Raw genomic sequence first — 19,398 nt, forward strand, 5'->3', positions numbered from 1 at the left:
TTTTTTTAAGGTCATTTTTATCCCATTTTTATTTGATTCAAGTCTTATTTAATTGGCTTGTTTATTAAATATTTATGGAGCTGATCTCATTTCTTAGAATGTTGGTATGAGTACAATTCAGTTCTAAGCTCTTACTCTGAGGAATACATCCAAGTCATCTCAGGAGTTTTTTGAACATGCGCTTTTTCACTTTTGCCCTGGAGACCCTGAGGTGACCTCTAATGCAGTAGTAAAAGAATTTGACTGTTAACCCGAATTCTGGCAATAAAAACTCATCAGCCAGCCACTCTGTTGGAGAAAGATGTGGCAGTCCGGATATAAATATATACAGCTTTGGAAACCTGTTGGCAGTTCTTTTCTGTCCTGTAGGTTTGCTCTGAGTCAGAATTGACTAGATTGTAGAGGATTTGGTGTTTTAATATATGGAGACTATAAGAGCCCTGGTAGTATAGTGCTTGTACTCTTCGCTGCTAACTCGAAGGTTAGCAGATCACTTTTACTCATCAGCTTGCACAAGGAACATGTGGAGATTGGCTTCCACAGAATGAAATCCAGCAAAACTGTGAGACAGTTCTCTATTTTCCTGGTCCTCTGTGAGTCAGAATTGACTTAGTGACACCCATCAATAATAACAGCTTGGAGACTGATTGAGTAGTTATGCATGGGTTTTAGGAAAAGGTTTCATTTAAAATTCCACAAATTATTCTGATGGTCGGTCTTGGTTGAAGATCTCCCTTTGGCTGAAGATCTCCCTTCTAGATCTTATTCTATGTCCTGTTTTTAAGAGTGATACTACACCACAACAAGATAAACAACCCAATTGAAAAATGGGCAAAGGATAATGAATGTTATGGCAAGAGCATAATTCTTCTCATTTAGTGTTCTGAACCTTAGATATCACAGCTACCTGGTTTTATAAATAACATTGGGTTTAAGCTATCCTATTTGTAACTCTTAATTTTAGACATTACTGTGATAAGTTTTGAAGGTTTTTGTTTTTTATATTTTGCACCTCAACATTTACCCCAGCATAGCATTTCAGGATGATACTTGATTTTGTGCTCTGACCTTTCTTCTTCAGGATTCTGTAGATATTTGAAGAAGAATTTCTACTTCCTGCTCCTCTTCTCTCTCCCAATTGAGAGAGACTTTATGATGGTAGTTAATCATTATAAGTTGTGATAACCTTTTAATATTTTCCAGTTATATTGTTATTTAATCTGATACTGATTAGAGAGCACTCTGCAATCTGAAATTTTAAATTTTTTGGATTTATACCCTAAATGAATAAAACAATATTTTCTTTTCTCAAGACCTTGTATAGAAAGAGATGGGAGCTGGTAGCTGTTACAGAAATGCAGCAGACTAATAGACTGTTTACAGAAATGTAAAATTGACTAATTTCTTGAAGCAAGTTATGTAAATTCTGGTGATTTCACTTTAGACACATGAAGGTAATAATAACTAGTCTGCGTTCTAAAGGCTTGAGGAGAAACATGAGATAATGTTAGGAGGTGAGACAGCATGTTTTTGTGGAGTACACACACAAAGTGCTTTAAAATGTGACAATACAGATATTAAACTAAACCATAGTTGTTCTTCTGCAGATAATCTGATCATAGAGGAAGCGGTGCAGGAGTTGAATTCCTTCCTTGCTCAAGAGAACATACGGCTACAGGAATTGACAGATCTTCTTCAGGAGAAACACCACACCATGTCTCAGGAGGTACCTGGCCAGAAAGTAGGGAAGACAATTTAGTGGCCTCTGGTAGCTTTGACTGAGAATTCTGAATGCTTCAAAGATGGCCTTAGTCCAGAGAGCCTGTTTTAATGTTCAAGAACATGCAGAGCAGGCCAAAGTAGGCACTAGTTCTGAAGAATTGAAGTCTGAGGAAAGTTTAAGGAAAAGAAGTAAACGTTTCTCTTTATTATATTCCTGTGGGAAGATGTAACCATCATATGGGGTTTTAAGAAACCAAAAATTCTAAGCTCTTAAATAATAAATTGCCCCAAGTTAAAGGAAAAAACATCACTGATGTATAGTGTTGCTGAGGAATGAGTTAATAAAGATTTAACAGAGAATGGAGCAATGAAAACTACTGCCTATGTGAGCACAAACAGTACCCTGACTAAACTTTGCCAGGATCTGGTCACTCATTCATATCTAAAACCACCAACATAAAGTGATAAAAAGACTCCTGACATTTCTAATAGTTGTTTTGGTTTAGTTTGAGGTATTTAATTCTGAAATTTGGCCTACCTTAGTTTGGGGGTTCAGCTGTCTTGCTGATTAAGTTAGTAGTTTCTGGCGAGCTCTGGTGGCCTAGTGGCAAGAAGGTGCACTGCAGTCCCAGAGGTGAGCGGTTCAAATCCACCAGATGCTTTGCTGGAGAAGGAGGAATAATCTCCTCCTGTACCAGTCAAATCTGATTTGACAGTACACACACACACACACACACACACACACACACACAAAATAATAATAATAATAAATTTAAAAACAAACAAAAAGTTAGTAGTTTCTATTTTCTTAGAACCAAGCAGTTGACATTACTGCTAATATAGTCCAACTATTACCATTTTCTTGCTAAAGAAAAAAATTCAGAGCTTAAGTGAATGGTCTAAAAGCACACAGCCAAAATTTGGTTGAATTATTATTTGAATACAGATTTTTTTCCTTAGCTTCAAAACCCACATTGTTTGTTCTAACCATTCTTCCTGAACTCTAGTGCCAAGTTTCATGCTGAGCTGGTTTCATGAAGGTCATGTGCTGAGGTTATTAATAAATGTAGAGGCTTATCAACCTTCAGAAGGGTTAGAATATAGCAACACTTGTAGGCAGACGGAGGGATAGTAAGAAAACAGAAAAATATTGTTACTTTTTAAGACAAAATAGTTGCTACCAAGAGGGAAAAGTCTTCCTTAAAAAGCCCTTTCCATGTCTCAGCCTCACTAAGCTGGAGAGATACTATTTTGTTTAACTAAACTTAAAGGCAGCTCTCCTGGCTGATGGTTGATGTCATTTGTCAGTTTGGAGCTTATAGATATCTGGTGTTCTGTGTTTGTGGGTTGAGTTGCAGAAAACAGAAACTCAGATATGGAGAGGAAGGACTAAGGGCTCTGTTAGGTGACTGGCAAAATAGAGCTGTGCTGCCCTCTCTTTTATTACAGAAGTGGGCATAGCATACATAAAGAAAGTTTCTGCACTTTTCTCAGGATAAAGAAAAGCAGGAAACATCTTACCAAATCAAATTATCCCTGATTAATCAAGGCTCTGTGTTCTTTCTCTTTGTCAAGGCAAATGGGTATGTAAATCTGCTTCTAGAGGAAGTGCAAGGCTGTTTTGTAACCCCCTGCATTCCAGGAGATCTTGTTAGCAAGCACTCCTCTGGTGTACTTAACCCTTTAGGGGTAATTGACTCAGAAGAGTGTTGATGGATCAGTTCTTAGATCTGAGCTGCTTTCAACTTGGATCCTACTGAGAGTTCCTTAATGGTCTCAGGTGTTCCTGGACCATGTCCTGGTACAGCAGACCTCTTACTGTCACTGACCCTTCAGGGATCTTTCAGAGCTCAGCTTAGGTTGGTCGCTGGCCCATCTTCACGTGGCCTTGCCACCACAGTATTCTCAGGTAGTTGGATTTCTAATGTAGCAGCTGCATTCTTCTAGAGGAAAGTATTCTAAGAGCAGTAGGAAGAACCTCCCTCATTGTTTTAGTATAGGCTTAAAAATTCCATAGTGTCATTTCCACTGTGTTACTAAAGTTGGCCCATATTCAAGAGCTGAAGTCTATAATTTTGAAGTTTTAATTTAACATTTTTAAACGTTTTAAGTCTAACACATATTCACATAAAGGGACTATCTTAACAGAAATAAAATATTAAATTGCTTTAGTTGTATATAGTTCCTAAATAAACAGAACAACGAAGATTTTAAAATACCTTTGTAGTACCTGATTCTAGATTGCCCTAGTATCAGCCTGAAAAGAAAATGGAAGCTTCCTTTTGTTCTGCGATAGCCCATATATCATATTTTTGGAACTGTGCTGAGTGGAAGCTGTAGTTAAAACAAGCTGTCTTTTTTGAATGTACTTTTGAATTTTCATCTTCTGAAATATCTGTCTAGTAAAATGGAGACAGTATCTTTGTCCCTCAAAAAAATCCGCATTTTCTGATGGTGTAGGGTCTAAGGAAATTGTACTTTTAACGGTAGAAAATTTATTAAACTTCAAAGAGAATTATTTATATAGCTCCTGTGGTTTTTATGATTGTAGCTAACCCAGGACTTTTAAAAGAAGCAATGATTTCTGTAGAAATTACTTTATTTCTGTAGAGGGTGAAGCATCTTGTCTGTAAGCACAGATTACTTTTATGGCATTTGGGACTTATGCTCCTCCTTTTCTAGCTTGGCCTTATACCTTTTTTTGTTGTTGTTGTTTTTAATATTTGTCTTTGGGATGTAGTTCTCCAAGTTGCAGGGTAAAGTGGAGATGGCTGAGTCACGAGTGTCTGTCCTAGAGTCCATGATTGACGACTTACAGTGGGATATTGACAAAATTCGAAAGCGGGAGCAGCGACTCAACCGACATTTAGCAGAAGTCCTCGAACGGGTAAATGCTATCTTATTTAAAGAAAACAAACTTAGGTCGTGGTGTTTGGGGTAGAAAATGGACTTCTGCCATTGTCTATAAAGCTAAATAAAATCTTAAGGTCTTCTACTAAAGAAGCTTGTTTTTTTCTCTGAAGGTGAATTCTAAAGGTTACAAAGTGTATGGAGCTGGGAGCAGTCTCTATGGTGGTACCATCACCATCAATGCCCGGAAGGTAATACTGGTTTACTAAGGAAATGTTGGAGCTAGTGCCAGGCCAGCTATTGTGTCCTCCATATGGGATTTTACTGGAAATGTGTATCAGTGAAGACTGGAGGTGTAGAATTGGGAATTATTGAAGAATAATTATTTTTTTATTCTCATTTTAATAATTCTTGCTTCTGTGCAGTTTGAAGAAATGAATGCTGAGCTCGAGGAGAACAAAGAATTGGCCCAAAACCGTCACTCTGAGCTGGAGAAACTTCGGCAGGATTTTGAGGAGGTCACTACACAAAATGAGAAGCTGAAGGTAGGAGAAATGTCACTGAGGGGCAGTAAAATCAAACTCAGATACACGTTAAAAAACGCCCAGAAACATACATGTGCATAGCAAGTACAAAGAAGCAAGTGCGTACATACTCTGCGAGGGAGGTCACTCACACGTCAGTAATTACCATAGATTTCTGGCTGCCAGAACATGCCCAGTGGAATTTTCTGTCTTCACGTTCCTTGGGGAAGGAAGGACATTCTGGGAGTCTTCCTATCCCTGTTGCCAACATAGTTCTCTTTCTTTTATATATAATAAGATTCATTTCCAAGTAACACATAAGAATAATGAAAAAACAAAGCAAAGACTCGAGTTAAAGTTATTAAGGTTTTGATTATGAATTGCTTAGGAGAAACATAACTGGTTTTTTGCATAATCTCAAAAATACATTTATTTGTGACTCACTGCTAATAAAGAGAACAGGTTGGGGCCAGAGTTTTCCACTATTGTAGATTTATGCAATTAGGGGAGTGGGTTATACCTCCAGAGAGTCCTTCAGAAGGACTGTTTTAGTTGTGCAGGACATCAGTGAGTTCAGGATTTTATTTCCTGTCTTGTACCTGGGGCACAGACACATAGTTGTGTTCCTTCTTTTCTTTGGGCCTGCCAAGGTGGAACTGCGGAGTGCAGTGGAGGAAGTGGTTAAGGAGACTCCAGAATACCGCTGCATGCAGTCACAGTTCTCTGTCCTGTATAATGAGAGCCTGCAGCTCAAGGCACACTTGGATGAGGCACGGACCCTGCTCCACGGCACCAGGACTACCCACCAGCGCCAGGTTGAGCTCATTGAGGTAACACTTTGACTTTGTCTTCTGCATATAAACTTTTCTGTTGCATACATTTTACCCTCTTAATACTCAATTTGTTGCCGGTCACAGCAAACATTTTTTAGAGAGGACCAGATGTCTTTTGTTTGTTAAATGCTGATTTACTCTCTTAATACTCAATTCATTGTCATTCACAGCAAACATTTTTTAGAGAGGACCAAATGTTGACGATGCAAAGATGAGATAACAGGGCTTTTGCCCTCAGGGGTCTTATAGACCAGTAGGTAGAAAGTATCCCTTAAAATAGAGTGTGATACAGTGGAGGAACTGCAAAAAGTTGCAATGATTAAAGGACAGAGAGCATCTGGCCTGATGGTGGAGCCTTCTTTATTGCTCTTGAGGAAGTTAAGTGTCACTTTTAGGGATAAATTAAAATTTACTGATAGGCAAGAACAGGACCAAGGCATCCTCAGCATTGAGGACTGTGTGTATGAAAATATAACACAGCATGACAGGTATTCTAGTGTTCCTGAAGCCCTGCACTGAGAGGAGGATGTTGGATAGGAACTGTATGTCTGCTTGCATGCCATTATAGCGTGTGTTGGCATAGGTAGATGCATTTTTTTTTTCAAAGACAGTAACTGTTTTAGTCCTACATTTATTATAGGAAATAGGAGACTATTTCCCATGTCCTTAATGCAGTGTTTTGTATTTGGCCTTTTAATTAATATCTGTGAATTTAGTTTATATATGTTTTGTACTATTTGTATGGATGGTTTAATTTTCCAACTAAATTACACCATATTCAGAATTGAGGTCTGTTTTCTTTATTCAGTTCTTAGTTAAGTGTTTTGTAGCTGGCCAATCCTCATTAAGTGTTGATTGGATTAGAACATTTCAGAATACTCCTTTCTTAAATTATTAGGTATTTTTGTCATGACAGGAGTCCAGAGTGGAATGGACCTGGGGAGAGGGATTGTAAAACAATGAAAGAATTTTTCTTTTATTTTTCCAAGAGGGTAGTATACTAGTGGGGAGGGTTGGGAGGGGAGAGAAGGGCAACAATGAATGAATGGAAATCCAAAGTCTCTCTTAAGTTTTCATTGAAATTAATAATAAATTTAAAAGAAAAAGGAAAAAAGAATACTCCTTTCTTTCTTAGATCTTCCTAGTCCTTACAAATCACATTTAGCAATGGAGTAATAGAGTATGATGACATTTCCTTGTTTTGATAAGAATTTCTGGTTGATTGTAGCGCGATGAGGTTAGTCTTCATAAGAAATTGAGGACTGAAGTGATCCAGCTTGAAGACACCCTGGCCCAGGTCCGTAAAGAGTATGAAATGCTGCGAATTGAATTTGAGCAGACACTGGCTGCCAATGAACAAGCAGGTATTATTGTTCTCGTTCTGCCCTGCAGTAGAAGCTGTGAAAGTCTGTCTTAGAAGACAGTGCACTCACTAGAATTCATTGGTCGTGACTGCAACTCAGAAGTCCTGAGCCACCTTAAATTCTGTAATTCGTGACTTCTGTACTTCGTGTAATTCATTTTGGTTCACCACCTGTGTGTTTTTTTAAGTGATGAGTTTCCTTTCTAAGATGGCATCTCTCTGGGTAATTTTCCCTTTTCCTCAGAGATTCCTGACGTGTTCTGCTCTTTCTTTGCACTTCACACAGTTCTCCTAACGTTGCTGTTGTACTTTAGGCCCTATCAATCGAGAGATGCGCCATCTCATCAGTAGCCTCCAGAATCACAATCACCAGCTGAAGGGAGAGGTCCTGCGATACAAGCGGAAATTAAGAGAAGCCCAGTCTGATCTGAATAAGGTAATCAAAAGAAATAGAGTTACTATTACAGTTCTCCTTCAGTATACGTGGGGGATTAAGGACCTCCCTCAGGTACCAAAATCTGTGACTGTTCAAACTTTTGAAAGAAATGGTATATTAATTTGCATAAAATCTAAACAAATCCTATAACACCTAATACAATGTAAATTTGCTGTAAAAAGCATTCTCAGGATTTCTTTGACCACTCTTCACAAATGCTTTCTGTCCGAAGCATATTGAATCTGCAGATGCAGAACTCACAAATACAGAGGACTGACTGTATTTACATTGAAGTTTGCAGAGCTGCCTTTGGAGAGCACTGTGGTTGCTGTAAGGTATGTGTGTCCTTCATGAACACCTTTCCCATCTTTGTCCTCCCAGACACGTCTCCGCAGTGGCAGCGGCCTTCTCCAATCTCAGTCAAGTACTGAGGACCCTAAAGATGAGCCTTCAGAGCTGAAACAAGATCCCGAGGACTTAACCACACAGACCTCGGCATCCAAGGCGTCTCAGGAGGAAGTCAACGAAGTTAAGTCCAAACGAGATGAAGAAGAGCGAGAACGAGAACGGAGAGAGAAAGAGAGAGAGCGAGAGAAGGAAAGAGAACGAGAGAAGGAAAAGGAGAGGGAGCGAGAGAAGCAGAAATTGAAAGAGTCCGAAAAAGACAGAGATTCTGCCAAGGATAAAGAGAAAGGAAAACATGATGATGGAAGGAAAAAAGAAGCAGAAATTATCAAACAGTTGAAGATTGAACTCAAGTAAGAGCAGTACTTGTTGTGTTTATCTTTGAGTCAGAACTGACCTATAGCTTACCATCCAGCAGGTTTTTAGAGGCAGTAAATCTCACTGGAGGAGATTGCCCCTCTGTCTCCTGCTCCTATGGAACAGCTGGTGGATTTGAACCACATACTTTTGGGGTTGTATCACAGCTTCTTGCCAGTAGAGCCACTAGAGCTCCTTCAGAGCAAAATTTAGAATAACTATTTCTTATCCCAAAACTAGGGTTAAGACATCAAGTAAGCATTTTTTTGGATGATGGCATAACATCTATTAATTGTATTATGTACAATTAATGAGGCCTTAACTTTCGATCAAGTGTGTAGCCACAAAAATGTTGTGTGACCTGGTTCATTGTTCAGATGTCAGCAAACCCTGCTGGTTTAGCTTCTATCCCTCATGAATACCAGTTAAAGGAAGGGCTGCCGTTATGGGGTTTAACATGTATGGGAAAAAAAGATTGGAAATTACTTACTGCTACATATAAATAGCTGGTGTTAATTGTAATTTTATTATAGTAGAGTATGTAATCTTTTTGCCTAAAAACCTCTTTCATGTAAATGCCAGATCATTTTAAAAGCTGACTTAGGTTTATCTTACAAACCTTGAAGCCGTAGTACCTTTGTAACAATCTCCTGTGTTATCCCTTCTCTTAAAGTTTTCTGATAGAAATGGTTAATTAGGCTAAATACTTCATGTTCAGCAGTTTTTGTGATTGACTCTTTATTATCTTTGATTTTAGAAGACCACAGTGTTAAACAGACCTGAACTCCTTTTGTATGTAAAAGTATAGAAAAATGTAGAATGTGTGATTAACTGCCTCCATCAATAGCTGCCTCTTTTGCTATAGACCAGAATAATTGGATAGTGCTTAATTATTATAACTGAACATTTTAACTAAAGATATTATAGAAGAATTCTTATTAAAAGGGAGAAAAAGTACAATTTCAAATTCTCATGAACTCTATAGATTTGTCTGGAAACGTAGAAGTGGATAAACCTCTGAAAGCTTTGTTCTGTAGTAATCTTCAAACCTTAAACAAAAATATCGCAAGTCAAGAGAGTGAAATGGTTGTTCAACTCGGGGGAATGTGATCAGTGTCACTAAATTGTGATGAACAGTAGAAACTGTTGAATTGGTGTGTGTTCTGTTGTACAGCATTAGCGAAATAAGTAAGATCTGAAGGGTGGCGGGAGAGATTATAGCCGAGAAAATTCTGTGGAGCACTTCTACCCTATCCCTTTGAGATGGCTATCAGTCACAATTGATGCCACCCAGCAACTACAGCAAAATATAGAGAACAGGTTTAATAGTTATTTAAAGATGTTTTCATCTGAAGCAGATGGTTAATCATTTACCTGTCAAGTGTTGTTGAGTACTGTCGAGGTGGAACCAACCCAAAGCTGACCCTCTGGTGGCCGTTCAGAGGCAGTTTATTGCACAGGAGGAGATTGCCCATCCTTCTCCCCTGCAGAATCTGGTGGATTGGAACTGCATGGATTTGGGGCTGCAGTGCAGGTTCTTACCACTAAGCAACCAATGTAACTTTGATCACTCTACTTTTTCCCTTCTGTCGTATATTTTCCCATTTCTTTTTTTTTTAAGGGAGAAAAATAATCTTTGTGATGATTTATTTGAAATGAATTTCTAGCCTGTAATTGAATCTCAGTTTCTGGTAGTAAGGCCCCAGAAATTTTCCTTTTTACTTTGTTATTTCTTTCATAACTCTGCTGGAAAACTTTGACTTAAGGGAGAAATCATTAATACAATTTAATTGTTTTTGCCTTGTTAGTATATCTAGAAGTTTCTTGATAGTCTGGCCAAATATTTTCTGCTTTAGATGTATATAAAGTCTAAAATAGAGTACTGCTTAATTCATCATTGTCTTGCCTTGATGCCCTTTGATTTCTCATTATGCCATTTCTTTGCCTTTATCATCACCACTCCAACCCCTGAATCGTAGGAAGGCACAGGAGAGCCAGAAAGAGATGAAACTATTACTGGACATGTACCGCTCTGCCCCGAAGGAACAGCGGGACAAAGTTCAGTTGATGGCAGCAGAGAAGAAGTCAAAGGCAGAGGTAATGGGGTCTATTTTCACCTGTTACTCTGGTTAAAATCCTTGCTTGTGGGAATTTGTTTTTTTAATACATGTGATGATTATAGTTTTCTTTTTCCAACATTTTCTATTTCTTCAAAGACTTTATAAGCTAGAGATTTTCAAATTCTCTGTAAGGCAGTGCTAAAATAGTATTACTTGGCAAAGAAATGGCTTTTCCACATTTTTTTGGTACCTCTTCTCCCCATATAAATTATTGGTATAGTGATTTTCTGATGACTTTTGAGAAAAATAACTTAAATCTTTGAAAATACGAAGCCTGGAAGGAAAAAATGAGAAACGCCGCTATTGTAAAGAAAAAAGTATATATATCTTCTGTTAAAAAAATGTTGTCCGTAGAAGCATGTGATATTGGAATGTTTCCTTCAGTGTTGCCCAGCATTAATTTTTTTAAGTTGATTTATAACTTAAGACATTCTGGTGGCACAAGTAATTAAGCACTTGACTGTTAGTTGAGAGAGAAGTCAGCAGTGTGAACTCATCATCAGTCTTTAGCTGCTGTGGGAAACCCTGTGAGGCAGTGCTGCTCTGCAGTGTTGCTGTGAGTTGGAGTCGAGCTGATGACAAAGGTCTATGATTATAATGACAACTTGCTTCTCATTTTTGTTTGATTCCTTTCGTTTTATAGTTGGAAGATCTAAGGCAAAGACTCAAGGAGCTGGAAGATAAGGAGAAAAAAGAAAACAAGAAAATGGCTGATGAAGATGCCTTGAGGAAGATCCGGGCAGTAGAGGAGCAGATAGAATACCTGCAGAAGAAGCTGGCCGTGGCCAAGCAGGTGGGCATGCTGTCTTCATTTCAGGGACCTTTATGTAAATGGTACTTAAAAGTACTGCCTGTGACAAGTGCTCTTTTATTCCAGTCTGGTTTTGGTCCTATTTATTTTCTTTTCCCAATGAACATTGAAATCTTTTCTATCTGTTATTTTGTTTTACATTTTTGTGAGGCAGGAATTTTGTTCTTATTTTTAAAAGGAAGATGATTGTTCAAGCAAGTAGATTGATTGAAGAATCTAGCTCTGGTGGCGTATTGGTAAGAAGTTGCCCTGCCAAATCTTCCACGTGATTTGAAAACCTACTAGAGGGTCAGCTGTGAGTCAGTTCCAACTTGACATCATATAACAACATCATTTTTTCATTAGGAGTCTCTGGTCTGTGGGGAGCTGCACTGTTAAACCAATGGCCATTTGAACCCACCAGCAGCGCTATGGGGAGAAGATGGGCAGTTTTTCTCCTGTAAGATTTCCAGCCTCAGAAACCTGCTGGAGAGTCAGCTATGAGTTTGTTCTGTCTTGATGGCAGTGAATTTGCATTTTTAAATTTTGATCCTTTTCTTGTTGTTCTGAAGTAAAGCATATACTCAGTGCTCCTTCGAGGCAAGGATGGTGAAACTTGATCTCGCATACTTCAAATACGTTGTGAGAAGAGGCCAGACTTTAGGAATAGCCATCATGCTGGGAAGGGTGTGGGTCAGTGAAAGAGAGGAAGATCTTCAAAGGGGTGGTTTGACCCAGCGACTCTAACAGTAAGCCTGAGCATGAGCGTGGCCGACTTCATGAGGGTGCTGGAGGGTAGGGCAAGGTTCTCATCGGTTCTTCATTGGGTCCCTATGTATCATAGTTGATTTAGCAGTACCTAATAACAGTAGTGCCTACAAAGTAGAAAAGAAGAGATCTAAAATGTCATACACATTGTGATTAAAGTAGATGGAACCAAGAATACTGTGCCCCAAGTGAAAAATTATAAACAACTAATATGTTAACTGTAGGAGAACTTTGTCTTCTTAAGATGAATATTTCTTAGTTTTTAAATCTTAGTAGATTTTAATCATATTCTATAATAAAGGTACCAAAAATGCCTAGAAAAACATTGTGCAATAAAGTTATGAGCTGAAACTCCATGTTTTCATGATCTCTTACTTTGACACTGGTGTGTCAAATGTGTTAATGATTGGCTACCCAATGTGGACAGAGAGTGGGGTGGAGCTCCCCGATTAAAACAAGGTTTTCCGTTGCAGTAAATTGCAGTTTCGTGAGATTACCCATCTTCCTCCCATGGAGCAGCCAGTGGATTCAAATCGCAAACCTTTACACTTCCGCTAAGCTGCCAGAACACCCTAGTTTGTAGATTAAGCCATATGTAGTTGTTGTCTGCTTTCAGTGGATCTGAGGCCTGATGAAGTAATGAGTATAAGACCTGAATTCATTATCACTAGCTTCAGGTAACTGGCCTTCTTTTGCACTGATAAGACTAACTAATGACAGCATTAAACTTAAAATTACATCTCTGTCTAAATTACATAGCATTACCAAGCCTGTTGGCACTGATTTAAATTCATAGTGACACTAGGTGCAGTAGAATTACTGCACTAGTTCCCAGGGCTGTACATCTTTCAGAAGCCGACCGCCACAGTTTCCTCCCACTGAGAAAACAGGCTTTGAGTGAGCGGCCGCCTACTTAACCTCTACACTCATGGGACCCCATGATTCCTAGATAAATAGCGGGCACATTTCATGTCGTGTGCACATTTCTCTGAAATTAGAAATGAGTTAGCACTCAAGCATATCAGAGACTGTGAGGATGGCACAGGATGGGGCAAGGTTCAGATGTCTAGTTCCCGAGGCGTAGTCGACAAGATGGCGCCTGACAACATTAGCAGTTGGTTTGAACTGTCCTAACATGCTACTGAAATCAAGATTTTCAAGCTATTGACGAGAACGCTTTTCTTCTTTTAGGAGGAAGAAGCTCTCCTGTCTGAGATGGATGTAACAGGGCAGGCCTTTGAAGACATGCAGGAACAGAATATCCGCTTGATGCAGCAGTTACGGGAGAAGGATGATGCAAATTTCAAGCTCATGTCAGAACGTATCAAGTCCAATCAGATTCACAAACTGCTTAAAGAGGAGAAGGAGGAGCTGGCTGACCAGGTTCTGACTCTGAAGACTCAGGTATCAGGATGATTCAAGCTTCATTCTGAAGCTACAACTAGAGTGTTTTCTGTGAAAAGATGGGTGTAAAAGAATGATGATAACATTACTTATAATAATGGGAAGAAAAAAGTGAAAAGCAAACTAATTAGTGTGCAAAATAGTTTTATTTCCTCCCACATTGTTAGGTGCCAGTGTTAGGGTGCTAAAGAGCATGGGTGTCTGTTTAAAGACTGAGGTGGGCCTGACCTAAGCCCTGGTATTTTTAGTTGCTTCACATACATCTGAAAGTTGGACCAAGAATAAGGAAGACTGAAGGAGAATCGATGCCTTTGAATTGTGATGTTGGCAAAAAGTGTATCGACTGTGCCATGGATTATCTAGAGAACAAACTGACCTGTCTTAGAGGACGTGCAGCCACGCTGTTCCTTAGAGGCAAGCTGAAACGTCATCCCACGTGCGTGAGGCCTGCGTTGTCAGGACGTGCTAGTCCTTTGTAAAGACTTCATGCTAGGAAAGATAGAGGGTCAATAAAAAAGAGAAAGGTGGTTTACACAGTGACTGCTTGAACATGGCAGACATGATGAGGATGGCAGGACTGAACAAGGTTCTGACTAATTGTTCACAGGGTTGCTGTGAGTTGACTTTGTAGCAGCATGTGACAGAGGCATTATTCGGTTGTTGTTAGGTGCTGTCAAGTTGAGTATGACTCAGTAACCCTATGAACAAACAGATCTGAACCTTGTCCTCTCCTGTGCCATCCTCATCATTTCCGACCAGTTAAGCCAATTGCTGCAGTCACTGTGTTAATCCAGCTCATTGAGGGTCTTCCTCTCCTTTGTTGACCATCTACCTGTCCAAGTGTCTGTCTTTCCAAGGAATAGTCTCTCCTATAAATTACACATTTCTACAAAAGTGAACAGTACAGTTAATTCTGTATCTGTTAATATGTAAAAGTAATCAAATGATTTCTTTCATATTTAAAAAATACTGTGTATGTATTTATGTTTGTGTGCTCTGTATTTAGAAGATTTCTGGAAGGCTGCCTAAGAATCTGTAAGAGTAGTTACCTGGCTACCTCAGCAATTGGGATGGGAGTTTGTGAGGTTAGGAAGTACATGTGTGAATTTACTTTTAATACTTTTAATATTGTTTGATTCTACTCTGCATGAATTTCAAGAAAAAGACTGCTGTTTTTTGTGGGATGGAGATATGGGATTTTTAAAGCCTGTGACCATTCTGGAAGAGAAACACCTATACTTTTCTTTGAGTGACTTGCTAGACCTTGAGGATCCATATAGTGGGAGAAGTTAAAGATCTAGAAATTTTTTTCTTTTCTTGACACTGAAGAAGAATGTTTCCAGTGGTTTCCCTGAATCTTTAAGTAAGATATTTAAAGTGAAGCTTTTCTTTATTTTAAATTGCATGCATGACTAAATTCATTACTAGTTCAAGATCCCTAATATTTTCTGCTTTGTGAGTCTGTAGATTGCTATAAGCACTGTTTAGTTTTTCTCCCTGTTCTGTGTTAAAGTTTGATTTCTCCACACAGGTTGATGCCCAGTTACAGGTGGTAAGGAAGCTGGAAGAAAAGGAGCATCTGTTACAGAGCAACATTGGCACAGGGGAGAAGGAACTGGGCCTCCGGACCCAGGCCTTGGAGATGAACAAACGCAAGGTGACGGTTTGTCTCAGAACAAACTCATGACATTTGTTCCTTCATTTTGGATTAACATTTTGTTTCACCACAAATAGAGGGTGATGGGATGATGTTATTGGTACGTTCTCCATAGGCAATGGAAGCAGCACAGCTTGCAGATGACCTCAAAACACAACTGGAATTGGCTCAGAAGAAGCTCCATGATTTTCAGGATGAGATTGTGGAGAACAGTGTCACTAAGGAAAAGGACATGTTCAATTTCAAACGGGCCCAGGCAAGACAGTGGTCTTTCCTTTCCATTTACCTCTTAGGTATTTTCTGGGCTTTGAAGTGAGCTATGAATATTAAAGAAAGGCTCAGGGGAATTTCTTGAGGGAAGAAGTAGCATCCTTTCTTCACTGCCATAGTCTCCAAAGTTGTGCCTTGCCCCTTGGAATGAATAAATTACTGGATTGTTACACATGTGGCAGCATGACAAGTGGAGGAAATTAGAAGTCTCCTGTAATAGCTCTATATTTCAAATACCAGCTATTTCTCATGTTGCCTTTTAACCCTAATTCATGTGTTCATAAATTAATCCTATCTGCCTCTGGTTTTAACCTTGTTATCTTAAAAGAAAATGGCCTATTAATTTTTTTTTTTTAATTGAAAATTCTTGCCCTCTGAACTCTTTCAAGAGGAGCTCTGGTGGGTCCTTCTTGGTGGGGAATTATGCTGGTAACACATAGGTGGATGGTTTGAATCCACCAGCTGCTCCAGGGTAGAAAGATGGGCAGTCTCCTCCTGTGTGATTTATAGCTTCTGAAAATCTGTGGAGGATCAGCTGTGAATTGCTTCTGCAGTGATGGTAATGAGAGTGAGTGAACGCTAATTATATGCTCACATAATAAATTGGCAATAGTTAGATACAGCTTCAGCTTAAGAATATGATATGGTTGCTTGCTCTGAAACTAAACAATAATATCTTGCCATTTGCTATTCTTTATATTTCTAAAGGATAGCTAACATAAATGAACAGAAAGTTCAAGTTGTAGCAGTTAATTTTTCCAAAAAATGGCAGGTGTGGGGAAGAGTATCTAATGGGGCATTATTTGTTACCACAGGAAGACATTTCTAGACTTCGAAGGAAGCTGGAAACAACAAAGAAACCAGACAACGTGCCCAAATGTGATGAGATTTTGATGGAGGAGATTAAGGATTACAAGGTTAGACGGACTGCTTCAGTGATGTCCTTGTGTTGCTTGTCAAGCCCAGAAGTGGCCTCCTGATAAACTGGGAGAGTAAATACTGAACTTTGTTTCACTTGTAGGCAGTCAGAATGTTTTTATTTGAAGGGGAGAGGTGGGACTAGAACTCTGGCCTTAGATCTTTTTGGATATTGGTTTGGTTTTTTTTGTTTTTTTTTCTTTCCCCTTCTTCTTGTTTATTAATATGTGAGAGCCATTGAATCATAAATTGAACAGTTGCTCAGACTCTGACCCTTTTTCATTTTTAGGCACGCCTGACCTGTCCATGTTGCAACATGCGTAAAAAGGATGCTGTCCTTACCAAGTGTTTTCATGTTTTCTGCTTTGAGTGTGTGAAGACTCGATATGATACTCGCCAGCGCAAATGTCCCAAGTGTAATGCTGCTTTTGGGGCCAACGATTTCCATCGCATCTACATTGGTTGAAGGGAGCTGAGGGAAGAAGAGAGGCTGACTAAACAGGCACTTACTCATTAACTACCAAAGCTCTACCTCTTCTCCTTGACTGCCACCTACAGGGCAGCTAGTCAACCATCTTTGCTCCAGAAACGTACCCTCTGGAATCTCCTCTCCAGTAGCTAGAGAAGAGGACTGGTCAATGCAAGTCTCAAGTCTTGATTTTAGGATGAATTAGAAACAAAGGACTCTTAGTCTTCCCTACCAGCTTTGCTTATTTCCTGCCTTTACATTCTCTGAGAGCTTGTTCTTCAGCCCACTGTAATCTTGGACTGCTCATCCCTCCTGAGGAGATCAAGTTAGTGTTTTCAACTTGGGAAAGAAGGCAAAAAGAGTGGCAGCATGTGGATTGTTTTGAGGGGGAGATGATCCTTTAAAAATAAGCTATTGTGGGCACAAGCTTTTCTTGATTTGAGTGATCAACTTTTTGTAAACTTGGATTATTAAATGATGTAACTATGCTACTCTTTCCTGGATAGTTCGAGGCCTTAATGAAATTATGTCCAGGGCGATTCATTCCACTTCCTATCCACTAGCAAAGTAACTTGTTAAGATGGGCTGGCTTCCTTTATCTACGTTTTGAATGTTCTGCCAATTAGAGTCTTTCAACTTCTTCAGGACAGAATAGTTTCATATACTGTAGCTCTTTTTATCTTTTAATGAAATCAAGATTGGACAGACTGGGAACAACTGCAATGCTGGCGGGATCTGGGTCCTCCAGAACTTGATACAGAGAAGCTTTGGTGGGTGATGAATTTTCCTCATTCTCTTCAGAGGCTGTTCCAAAAGAGCTGTAAAGTTTCTGTAGAACTTTATGGTTCACAAGCTTCAATTAAAGTAGGATTCAGTTTAGTTTTGAGTTTGTGGCTCTTATTATTTTTTTTTAATCTTTTCAGTTGATAATGTACCTACCACTCTATACCTGAATTTTTTATTGAAATAGTCAACATAGGTAAAGATTGGCCATGTTTAGCATATTTCTCTTTTTCATTGCCCTTGGGTCAGAACAACTCATAGCAGTTTTCTGAGGCAGTAAATCACCTAGGAGGCGATTGCCCATCTATGTCCTGTGAAGCCGCTGGTGGTTTCAAACCACGAGAGAGGGGCCGCCTTCGGTTTAACAGCACAACCCTCTGAACTCTGCCACCAGAGCTCCCGATTTAGTTAATTTGAAGCATACATTGAAGTACTTTCCTCAGTTGTCTGAGTCTGTTTTGAGACAAGATTGTGCTAAGAGCTCTGGGACGGCTCAGTTCTCTTCCAGATTTATTTGTTGTTATTATGTGCCATCGAATTGAAACTGACTCGTTGCTGGCTGACCCTTCAGAGGCTTTTCAGAGGCAGTAAATTACACTGGAGGAGATTGCCCATCCTCCCAAAGAGCAGCAGGTGGATTCAAACCACATGCCTTTAGCATTGCAATGCAGGTTCTTACTGCTGGGCCGCCAGAGCTCATTATAGCTCTAACATTCATTAAAGAGGTAAGAAGTTGTGATTCATTTCCAGGCACTGAAAAGTGCTCCATGATGTTTAGGAAAATTTGTAAATGATAAAAATCAATAGTAAGTTAAACCAGAAGTTTAGCATATTCCTGGTAAGGTGCTGTACAAAGTGCATTTTTTTCTTGATTGTCGTTTGTCCTTGATGGATGGGTAAGGGCAACTCCCATGCCCTTGTCATCACCTGTTATCAGTAGACTGCAAAGATTGGTAGAAATCCTCAATTAGTAGGACTTGGTACAAATTTCACAAAGTGATGTGGTGTGAGTTAAATGGCAAATGTCACAAGGCAAAAATCACGGACAGGTCAAATTCTCTGCATTGCCTTCCCCTCCCGAGTCTCTACAGAAGCCTGATGGAGCCAGGTGCTACACACAGTAGGTTTGTAGCGTGGTGATAGGATGAACTGATGGTCTGCTTTTGCCACTGTCTTCTTACGAAGCAAACATGAGCCTTGCTTTGTTGATTCGAGAAAGGGAGACTAATAGACTTGGACAGCTGATAGTTTGAGTTTGGATCCTGGCTTCAAGAATTGGGTGGGAAAGCCAGATGCCCAGCATCAACGGTGTAGGGGACATTGTGGAAACTAGATTCAAGAGACACCCCTCGACTTGGGAAGAGCAGGAATCCCTGGGCTCTAACTAGCTTGCGAGCCAGGCAACCCAATATTTTTACTCTGTGTGTGATATTAATGATACTATTCTATAATTTCCACATCCTGTTGGACCACCTTTCTTTGGAATGGGCACAAATATGGATCTTTTTGTGTTTGCTGTGTTTCTATTATTAATGGAGGGAGAGCTGGTGGCCTAGTGGTAAGAAGCTGCACTGTAGTCCCAATGTTTGTAGTTGTTTCTCATCAGTCATGCCACATCAACATTTGAGGATCCTTCACGGGTTAAAAGCCTTACTCTATTCATGGCCTAGTGGTTCAGGAGTTGTGCTACCAACTCAAAGGCATGCCGTTCGAATCCATCAGCTGCTGT

General features: G+C 39.5%; 1 protein-coding gene across 1 annotated transcript in view; it reads left to right on the forward strand.

The window, feature by feature from the left end:
- Window positions 1–17,201, forward strand: part of RNF20 (ring finger protein 20, E3 ubiquitin protein ligase) — a 28,563-nt gene extending 11,362 nt beyond the window's left edge. The window contains exons 5-19 of the mRNA XM_006886893.1: window positions 1,608–1,726; window positions 4,463–4,609; window positions 4,746–4,823; window positions 4,998–5,117; window positions 5,747–5,926; window positions 7,158–7,293; window positions 7,607–7,728; window positions 8,110–8,486; window positions 10,470–10,587; window positions 11,254–11,403; window positions 13,360–13,572; window positions 15,104–15,229; window positions 15,345–15,485; window positions 16,315–16,416; window positions 16,707–17,201. Of these exons, the coding sequence (XP_006886955.1) occupies window positions 1,608–1,726; window positions 4,463–4,609; window positions 4,746–4,823; window positions 4,998–5,117; window positions 5,747–5,926; window positions 7,158–7,293; window positions 7,607–7,728; window positions 8,110–8,486; window positions 10,470–10,587; window positions 11,254–11,403; window positions 13,360–13,572; window positions 15,104–15,229; window positions 15,345–15,485; window positions 16,315–16,416; window positions 16,707–16,883 (2,306 nt within the window). The 3' untranslated portion in view covers window positions 16,884–17,201. The remainder of the gene's footprint in view (window positions 1–1,607; window positions 1,727–4,462; window positions 4,610–4,745; window positions 4,824–4,997; window positions 5,118–5,746; window positions 5,927–7,157; window positions 7,294–7,606; window positions 7,729–8,109; window positions 8,487–10,469; window positions 10,588–11,253; window positions 11,404–13,359; window positions 13,573–15,103; window positions 15,230–15,344; window positions 15,486–16,314; window positions 16,417–16,706) is intronic.
- The last annotated feature ends 2,197 nt before the right edge of the window (window positions 17,202–19,398 follow it).

The sequence above is a fragment of the Elephantulus edwardii genome, unplaced genomic scaffold, assembly GCF_000299155.1.
Source record: "Elephantulus edwardii isolate Elephantulus edwardi_28Jun2011 unplaced genomic scaffold, EleEdw1.0 scaffold00052, whole genome shotgun sequence".
Classification (NCBI taxonomy): domain Eukaryota; kingdom Metazoa; phylum Chordata; class Mammalia; order Macroscelidea; family Macroscelididae; genus Elephantulus; species Elephantulus edwardii.